A 10,282-nucleotide genomic window follows, 5' to 3' on the forward strand; every position below is an offset into this window, starting at 1 on the left:
TGTCTTTACCGTGGTTAAAATAAACTTTAGAAGCTTTAACTGAAACTCTGTGCTCTTAAGGGGGCCATTATGGATAAAAGTTTTCAGATTGGGGGTCGGACGGTGGCGCAGTGGGTTAGGCACATGTGGCGCAAAGCACAAGGACCGGCGTAAAGATCCCGGTTCGAGCCCCCGGCTCCCCACCTGCAGGGGAGTCGCTTCACAGACAGTGAAGCAGGTCTGCAGGTGTCTCTCTTTCTCTCCCCCTCTCTGTCTTCCCCTCCTCTCTCCATTTCTCTCTGTCCTATCCAACAACGAACAACGTCAACAATGGCAATAATAGTAACCACAACGAGGCTACAACAACAAGGGCAACAAAAGGGGGAAAAATGGCCTCCAGGAGCGGTGGATTCATGGTGCAGGCACCGAGCCCAGCACTAACCCTAGAGGAAAAAAAAAATTCAGATTAAATCAAGGCCACATAATAGGTAAACAAAAATGTATGTAATTTCACATCAGATACAGTAATAAATATTTATGTACACAAGTGGATGTTCAAATGGAGCGTGAGCAGTGTGTGTCATGGTTAAAAGTGGAGCTGTGAGCTCTAACATCAACCATCTGAATTCAAGTTTTCTCTCTGACACAGTAACTATGACTTTGGGCAAGTTATATAGTAAATCACTCTGTGCTTATATATATCCTCATTTGTGATTGCAATCAAAATAGTGTCTACATCTCAGAGCTGTAGTAAGGATTCAGTTAGAGACTATTGTTATGCCCAGAAGTTCGAGTCCCGATCTCACGCAAAGAAGACCAGAATCACATGCAATAGCAAGAGCCTTTATTAGGAAGCTTAAGCTTAGGCCGCCGACACCCTTCCAAGCAAAGGGAGAGTCTGCAACCCCGATCACTTCTCATCTCACCTTTTTATAGTTATCACAGGGTGGGCACAGGTGGAAACATCCACGCAGAACAAGGAACAGTTGGCTTCGGGCTCTCAGCATTCAGGGCCTTTCCCCAATCCCACAAATATATAAAAAGCCCAGAAATCCAGCCTATGGATGACTCTGTCCTCATTCATGGTAGCTGGACGGGTCAGAGGCGCTTGGGTCTGTTTCTGGATGATCTCAGTAGCAAGTTCTCTGAGGAGGTGCTCGTTTCATGATATATCCAGAGGCCTCGGTTTAGGGCATCACCACTACATATTTCTGTCATCTAGCACAGATCCTGAACTTCAAGGCTGGCATATTTTGAAATCTGATACTCCTACTTTTCATTCAGAATAGCAGGGGGGAAAAAGGGGAGGATTGAAAACATTTATTTATTTATTTATTTTTGCCTCCAGGGTTATCTCTGGGGTTCATTGGTGACACTACGAATCCACTTTTCTTGGAAACCATTTTATTGGACAGGACAGAAAAAAATCAAGAGTGGGAGGGGGCATAGATAGGGAGTGACACAGACATCTGCAGACCTGTTTCACCCCTTGTGAAGCGACCCCCCTGCAGGTGGGGAACAGGGATGGGGGGGAGCTCAAACCAGGATCCTTGCACAAGTTTGTACACTTTGTATTATGTGCGTTTTACCCTGTGTACTACCATCCAGCCCCGAAAATAAGATTTATTTTCCCCTTCCTATAACTCCACTTAGACTGCTGTGGTCTCCCTCTCTCTCCTTCGGTAATATATGCACATAACAGGGTGCCCGACCCCCACTCTCTTAGTTTATATCCAGCTCATTACACCCATTTCCATTACCTCAGAAAGCCTCTTTCCAGTCAGTGAGCAAACCCACCCCCTCAGTCTGCGATGTTTCCGTGCCACATTACAACCCTGTTAGAGACAAGCTGGAGACTAATCAGATCACAGCTGTCCCGTGTCACATTCCATCCTGTTTCTTTAAGTAATTTGAACACAAGCGCTCAGCCAGAGGAACGCAAGGAGACATAGCGGCAAAGACACCGTCTCTTGATGACAACGTATTTGTTTTCCAGCTAGAATGGAGACAGGAAGCCCCGTGATACAGCTTCCAACTGCTTAGTGATTCTGAGTCATGGCTTTCTCACCTAAACTGAGAACCAAATGTGTTTTTCATTCAGTTTACCTGCTTTTTCTGGAAGATTCCTTTCTAGGCCATCTTCTTTCGAGAAGGAGAATCTTTCATGGCTCATCTTGAACTAACATTTTCGATGACCCCTTCCTTCTACCCAGTCTGCTAGGACCTTTCTAATGCAGTGATTTTTTTTTTTTTTGGAAGTCTCATACCTGTCATGTCTTTTCCGAAAGAGTCCAGTAGAAGAGAGGGTGTGGTATAAAATGCATCCTGAACACTGTAGAGTCTACAGACTAGAGTGCTCCTCCCTGCAATGTGAGTTTTCTTAAAAGTGCTGAATCTGAAAGTGCCGCCTTCTGCTTCTACCACTTCCTCCATGAACCAGACAAGTCGGGACACCAGACCAAACTCAAGGGATCAGAAAAAGAATTCGTCTTCATCGAATTGCTCTTAATAGAACTGAACTGCAGAGCCATTTATAGAGTGGCTTAGATAAAAAGATGAACACAGGATGCGACCACTCCTGCAGTCATCACAGGACAAATGACAGAATCACACTTGTTTTTTTCCCTCATCCATGTAACTGAGTCAACTTAGTTACTCTTTCCTTTTTAGCCTCCAAGGTTATCACTGGGGCTTGGTGACAGCACTACAAATCCACAGCACCTGGCAACAGTTTTTTGTTTTTTTTTTTCCATTTGACTGGCTAGGACAGAGAGAAATTGAGAGAGGAGGGAGAGATAGAGAGGAAGAGAAAGATACACACCTGCAGGCCTGCTTCGCCACTTGTGAAGTGAACCCCCTGCAGATGGGAAGCCAGAGGCTTGAACCTGGGTCCCTGTGCTTGGCGGTTTGTGCACCTAACCAGGTATGCCACCGCTCAGCCCTCCTCTTTTCTTTTTTCATCTAGGGCCTCCTTCTCTTCCTCCAGGCTAATGAGAGTGTAGAAATAAAGTCTTATTCTGTTTTGTTTTTTTAAATTTTCATTTATCAAAAGGAAACAGTGACAAAAAACACAGGATAAGAGGGGTACAGCTCCACACAATTCCCACCACCAGAACTCTGTATCCCATCCCCTCCCCTGATAGCTTTCCTAGTCTTTATCCCTCTGGGAGTATGGACGCAGGGTCATTGTGGGATGCAGAAGGCGGAAGGTCTGGCTTCTGTAATTGCTTCCCCGCTGAACATGGGCATTGACAGGTGGATCCATGCTCCCAGCCTGTCTCTCTCTTTCCCTAGTGGGTTGGGGCTCTGGGGAAGTGGGGCTCCAGGACACATTGGTGGGGTTGTCTGCCCAGGGAAGTCTGGTTGGCATCATGGTAGCATCTGGAACCTGGTGGCTGAAAAAAGAGTTAACATATAGAGCCAAAACAAACAAACAAAAAAGTTGACTAATCATGAACCTAAAGGCTGGAAAAGTTCATATGAAGAATTGGGGGGTGTCCAACTAATAGATAGGAATAAAGTCTTAATTCATCTGTGTGGATGAGGGGCCAGGCCATGGTGCACCTGGTTAAGTGCACACACTACAGTGCGCAAGGACCCAAGTTCAAGCCCCTGGTCCCCACCTGCAGGGGGAAAGCTTCACAGCCGGTGAAGCAGAGCTGCAGGTGTCTCTCTGTCTCTCTGTCTCCCTCTCTCCTCTCACTTTCTGGCTGTCTCTATCCAATAAATAAAGATGATACATTTTTTAAAGCAGTTATGTGGGTGAGAACAAAAGCATGGCGTCTTCATAGGGTATCTCTATTTTATTTCACTCTGGTAGATTGCAAAAATGATTATAGCCCTTCCTCTTTCTCCTGTCCCTCCTCTTTTTCCTCTTCCTTCCCTTCCTTCCCCTCTCCCTCCCCCTCCTTATCTTGGAGGCTAGAAGGAGGCCAGGCAGTAGCATAGCGGGTTAACTGCACATGACACGAAGTGCAAGGACCAGCGTAAAGAGCCAGGTTTGAGCCCCCGGCTCCCTGCCTGCAGGGGGGGATCATTTCGCAAGCATTGAAGCAGGTCTACAGGTGTCAATCTTTCTCTCCTTTTCTCTGTCTTCCTCTCCTCTCTCGATTTCTCTCTGTCTTGTCCAACAACAGCAATAACAATATCACAATAAGGGCAACAAAAAATGAAGGAAATGGTCTCCAGGAGTAGTGGATTCATAGGGCAGGCACTGAGCCCCAGTGATAATCCCAGAGGCAAAAAGAAAAAGAAAAGAAAGAAAAAAAGAAAAGAGAAATGGGTGTCCAGGTTATTTAGGACTCTGATCAGTTCGTGTAGCAAGAAACTCTTTTCATTGTATCAGTATATAAGACTTCCCTCCCCTTGTGCCAGTCTGGCATGACCCCCCTTGCTGCCTACAACCATGTCTCTACAGTGGTGGAGTATGGTTTGTTGCAACCCTGAAAAAGAATTGTGAATTTATTTCCTTTTACTTCATTTTCCAAGAAAAATCTTAAGGCGTGTGTGTGTGTGTGTGTTTTTATGATTTTATTTATTTATACATGATAAATGATAAAGAAACAGACATCACTCTGGTACATGTGCTGCCAAGGACTGAACTCAGGACCTCATGTTTAAGAGTCCAGTGCTTGGAGTTGGGCGGTAGCACAGCGGGTTAAGTGCACTTGTCGCAAAGTGCAGAGACTGGCACAAGGATCCCGGTTCCAGCTCCCGGCTCCTCACCTGCAGGGGAGTCGCCTTCACAGGCAGTGAAGCAGGTCTACAGGTGTCTGTCTTTCTCTCCACCTCTCTGTCTTCCCCTCCTCTCTCCATTTCTCTCTGTCCTATCCATCAATAACAACAATAATAACTACAACAAGGGCAACAAAAGGGAATGAATAAATAAATCTTAAAAAAAAGTCCAGTGCTTTCTCCACTGTGCCACTTCCCAGGCTACTTTTTTTTTTAAACTTCAGACTTTATCACTCTTCACCAACATAAAGTCAGCCCTGCAATGGGAACCCTGCAGCTTACATCTGCATTCTACTCAAACTCAAGTAGTGAACACAAGGGTGGTCAGTCATACTATGAAATCTGTCAGCGGTCTCATGCCTAGAGTCCAGTAGCAGAAGAAACACAATTCACATTTCTTTCTTTTTAATATTTTTATATTTACTTATTTTCCCTTTTGTTGCTCTTGTTTTTTTATTGTTGTTGTAGTTATTGTTGTTGTTATTGATGACGTCGTTGTTAGATAGGACAGAGAAAAATGGAGAGAGGAGGGGAAAACAGAGAGGGGATAGAAAGACAGACACCTGCAGACCTGCTTCACCGCCTGTGAAGCGACTCTCCCTGCAGGTGGGGAGCCGGAGGCTTGAACCAGGATCCTTCCACCAGTCCTTGCACTTCACGCCACGTGCGCTTAACCTGCTGCACTACCGCCCGACTCCCACACATTCACATTTCTAGTGAAACACAGTAGAAAGAGTCACAGACTGTTTCAAGAGAGCATTGCTTTCTGAATCTCACCTGCAGGAAAGGGAATAAAAAGGCATCTAAATTCCTTCATATAAAGAACATGCTGTAGTCTGACGCGTTATCCCTCTGAAAGATAAACTTATTCCAATTTCAAGGAGCATAAAACTTGATGAGACCTTGAACTCCTGTTGAAAAGAAGTGTATTTTCTGTCACCTTGTCTCCGTGGTACTGCAGCCGTCTGTCCATGGCTTTGTTATTGTTTCTAAACGCACACCACCCCCTCCTGCAACGCACACCACCCCCTCCCGCGCCCACCATCCACTCAAGGAATGACTCACAGATTGAGAAGAGCACTTTGAGAGCTGCTGAGTAGAAGGTAAACTAACCTACCTCTTTGTTCCCCCAGGTCCAATGTGGGACCCTGCCAGCTCACCGTGTGGAACACTTCCAATCTGAGTCATGAAAACCAACAAAAATACATCTTCAGTGATGAGGGAGGACCAACCCAGCTGGGCATCAGGACCCACCAGGACATCCCTCTCCCTCCCAGAAGAAGAGAGCTCCCTGCCTCGCTGACCACCAATGGGAAAGCAGATTCCCTTAATGGCGCTCGGAACTCGGTGATGCAGGAGCTCTCGGAGCTGGAGAAGCAGATCCAGGTGATCCGGCAGGAGTTGCAGCTGGCCGTGAGCAGGAAAACAGAGCTGGAGGAGTATCAAAGGACAAATCAGACTTGTGAGTCCTAGGGGATCCCCCCTCCCCTCTCTCAATTCCTGGCCTTCCTGAGTCCCCGGAGACACTTTGTAATGCTCTTTTATAACCACCCACCAAGGTGTGGGGATGCTGAGGTCAGAGTCATCTTGGAGGTCAAGGTCAAGTTCAAGTTCAGAGCAGCAGCAGCTCTCCCCAAGCTCACTCCCCAGGTCCCCAGGGTAGGGGGTCTTTCTCACAGCAGTAATCTTAAGTCAGGAAGAAGCATGTAAAAGGATCTGTAATTAGCCAGGCAAGCCCGGCTCCTGTTGACCTCACCAGGTACTGCAGTCTACTTCTGGTTTTTAGCCCTTTTTCTGCACTATCAATGACAAGAGATCAAGTTGTTACTTGTGTCTAACTGGGTCACTGATTTTAATCTTAGTCTAGAAAAGAACCACCCAGGGTCGATTTGATACAGCGCCCTGATGTACATTTATCCCCATGTTCTGAATGTGGTAAGGGCAGGCAGAGTACAAGCTAAAAGCTATGTAGAAGGCAGTACTTTAAAAATGAACTCATCAGCATCAGAGCAGACAGACCCAGGACGGACGGACTGGATGGATGGGCTATAAGGCATGTTCTGAGAAGATCCTGAATTTCCAGCCCCATCGTGACCAACATTTAGGAAACGTGTGTGGAGATGAGAGGTTAAATGGCAAAAGGGATGTGATGGGAAGGAAGAAAGGGCAGGCAGAGGCAGGAAATATATAAACAAACGAACGAACGTGCACTGTGCTTTTAGAACAAAAGCTTGGGGCCAGAAAAGCAATTTGGCTAAAGAGTAAGTAGGGTTATTCTTCTGACTAAACATCTCCACTATTATGTGTGCCTTTTTAGAAAGGGGGAAGAGAGAGAGAGAGAGAGAGAGAGCAACACAAAGATGTGGCCTTAAGATGAAACTGGCATCTCCCTGCAAATTGCCTGGACAGGACAAGTTAGCTGGAACTGTGGTTTAAGTGAAAATGTGCTGGACCACATTCTTGGTCATTTCCAGATTAGAATTCTCTTATTGTAGGAGTCCCAGAAGTGAATTTCAAGCCTGTGGACTTTTCAAGCTTCAGCCTTCAGGAATGATGCCAGGTGCTTCTCCTGTCTGTATGGATGCCTACCAAGTCACCCTCCTCACCTCATAACCACTCGTTTCTGAAAAGCTGTCTAGTTTCAGTTTTACTCCAGAACCCGCTAGTGCCCCTAAGAGACTGATAGAAGTAGCCTGATTTGCCCTCTGCCTGGGCATCCTTTTGCTGCTGTGGCATTGCTTGAACAGGAATGAGGATGGGAGCTATTGAATGCCAGCTAACAATAGATGGGAGTCATCTTCAACTCACAGGAATACTGCTGGGCAGGGCTCTTCCCCAGACACTGGGAGTGCATTGGGGGTAAGCTTAGAAACCTGTTGCTGAGCTAGCCAACACCTCCAGGTGAAGGAGGTGAGAGAGATTTGTGAAGAAGGAGGGAAGGAAGAGGCGAGAGATACAGAGACAGAGAGAGACGGACAGAGGCAGAGGGAGAGGGAAGGGAGGGGAGGAGAAGAAAGGAAAAGGAAAGGGAAGGAAAGGGAAGGAGAGGAGAGGAGAGGAGAGGAGAGGAGAGGAGAGGAGAGGAGAGGAGAGGAGAGGAGAGGAGAGGAGAGGAGAGGAAAGGAAAGGGGAGCAGGCAGTGGTGCACCTGGTTAAGTGCACATAATACAGTACACAAGGACCCAGGTTCAACCTCTGTCCCCACCTGCAGGGAGCAAAGCTTTCAGGAGCGTGAAGCAAGCCTGCAGGTGTCTCTTTGTCTCTCTCCCTCTCTATCACCCCTCTCAGTTTCTCTCTGTCTCTATCCAATAATAAATAAATATTTTTTAAGAGAAGCAAATGGAAAGAGAGAAGGAAGGAAGGAGGGAAGGGAAGGGAAGGGAAGGGAAGGGAAGGGAAGGGAAGGGAAGGGAAGGGAAGGGAAGGGAAGGGAAGGGAAGGGAAGCAAAGAAAGCTCCTCCATGAGAAAAATCTCTCCTCAAAGTTTAGTTACTCTGGGCATGATCCCACACTTGCTGATTTAGTTTTCATACCTCCACCTCAAGGACAGATTTCCTTGTTTATAAATTATTTCACTCTCTCATCACTCCACCCTAATCTAAATGCCTACAATTTTACAGAACTGTGCCAAGCACTGTGCCCTAACATAGCTGCAGATAATTGAAAAGCCTCCAAAAATCACAGAATTTCTCCTTCTGCCTTTCGATGCAATCCCTGATTTTTCTATCAGGAGTTGCCCTAGTTCCCATAGAAAGATAACAACTTAAACTGTAACTAGACAAAGCTTTAGTAATGAGTTAACTGTCTGAGAATTCCCAGGATTGGCGTCGATGCAAACAGAGCAGCCATACCAAGGAGGGAGGTATCAGGAAGGCCTGAGAGTTAAATTTCATCAAACCAACAGATGACACAGCTTACCAGTGAGGGCACAAAGAGCCCTGGAAATGGAAAGGACAATGCTGCTTTGAAATACCCTGCTTTGTTCTCACCTCAGGCCCAGAAGCAGGTTCGCCACTGCCTTTGCAAGATTATATCCCTTTGCTGTCCACATGCATCTACAATGACGTTAGACGCTGTAGAGACTCTCCCATAATGCTCTGCACACCTCCCTGAACCTCTGCACGGTACAGGTGTACCTCAGCTCACATAACAGCCACGCCCCTTCCTGATGTTGCACACAGACATTTTTATAACACAATCGTCGCATTCTGAACGAACTTGAGAAGCTGACTATCTTAAAGGAACCCAGAGGTGAATTCTTTTGTAAAGAACCCTTTTGTAATGCAATTAATTATCCCTTAATGTATCTGTTTTGTAAGTCTGGGTTTTTGTATATCGGGTTTATCTTAAGCAAGCTTCTCTCTAACGGAGGCATTCTGAGCAGCTGTGATGATGCATCAGACAGCCCTTCCCACCCACAGAGTAGAGGTCGAGTACATGGCTCCTCAGGCATTCTGGGAGGAACTACTTGACCAAAACTATGGCCAGGATGCAGCAAGGAACAGCGGGAGCTGGAATCAGGCTGACTACTGAATTGCTTGAAATGCCTCTATGTTCTGGACAAATGAAAAAAACAAAAACAAAAAAAAAAGACCATCACTCTTGTGGTGAAACGTAGCAGTCTTCATGTTTAAGTCGTAACGGTGATTTTTTTTCCCCCTCGGTAGTAGTTGAACAGTGTTTTGCAATTTGTGAAACAGTGTGTTGTGTTTTGTGGAAAGATTACATGAAATGGTAGGTCCTTTGAAAACCCTCTATTCTCCACTTCTGTTCTCTCAGCTCCCTCTCAGGCTCACAAAACACACAAAGATCAGAAGTCTTCAGGTGAGGGTGTCATGTTAGTATCTTAGTGAAAAAGAAAAGGGAACGGGATGCTACCTTGCCTCTTCTTGTGGGGACCCACTTCCTGAGATCAGAAAGGCCTTCACTTTTCCAAGCCCTAATGCTAGAGAGCATGACAGAGCTAACAGATCTGTTTAAATACTAGCCGAGGTCCCGGTGAATAGATGCGTGGAAGCAGAGGAGCAAGAATGTCCCTCTGACCATTACTGACAGGCCCTAAGAATAACAGGGACATCCCAGTGAGTCAGCCACAGGAACCCACTGGCTTGAGGTCTCTTAACGTGCCTGGAGTTGACTCTCCATTATTCATAGATCGTTTTGCCGCTGCACAAAGTCTAAACAAGGAGCTGCTGCTACCACGCCAACCAGAGAAGCAGTAGGTGGAGAAAGCGCCAAGTAGAATAGCCCCATTCCCATCTGGGCAGTAGACGTCTCAGTGCTGGTGCTGGGTTAGTCAGCACCTTGGAATTAGTAAGCATTTCCTTGTGTGGATAAAGGAGGAGGAGATCAGTGGCTACTTTGGGGCCTCTTCCTCCCAGCTCATAATTCTGATAGGCGGTCTAGGAAACCGTGACCAGTCTGCGGAAACAATTGCTTTCAAGTCATCCAAACCCCCTCACTCTCTGCAGTGTTCAATTATTCCTTTCTCCAACCACCCACACCAGACAACTAAACCAGGATTCCTTTTTTTAAAAAAAAATATATATATGTACACATACATATATAT

At 46.2% G+C, this 10,282-nt stretch overlaps 1 protein-coding gene across 4 annotated transcripts in view; it reads left to right on the forward strand.

Annotated features, from left to right (window-relative positions):
- The window catches only part of GRIN3A (glutamate ionotropic receptor NMDA type subunit 3A), a 256,842-nt gene extending 246,560 nt beyond the window's left edge, over positions 1-10,282 (forward strand). Inside the window, exons 9-10 of one of the 4 annotated variants that reach the window (XM_060199075.1) lie at positions 5,847-6,175; positions 8,708-10,282. In XM_060199075.1, coding sequence (XP_060055058.1) covers positions 5,847-6,175; positions 8,708-8,826 — 448 coding nt within the window. In that variant the 3' untranslated portion in view covers positions 8,827-10,282. Of the gene's footprint in view, positions 1-5,846; positions 7,718-8,707 lie in introns of those variants that run through there. The other 3 variants (XM_016189866.2, XM_007526769.3, XM_060199077.1) reach the window with 3 other exon arrangements.

The sequence above is a fragment of the Erinaceus europaeus genome, chromosome 10 (assembly GCF_950295315.1).
Source record: "Erinaceus europaeus chromosome 10, mEriEur2.1, whole genome shotgun sequence".
Classification (NCBI taxonomy): Eukaryota; Metazoa; Chordata; class Mammalia; order Eulipotyphla; family Erinaceidae; genus Erinaceus; species Erinaceus europaeus.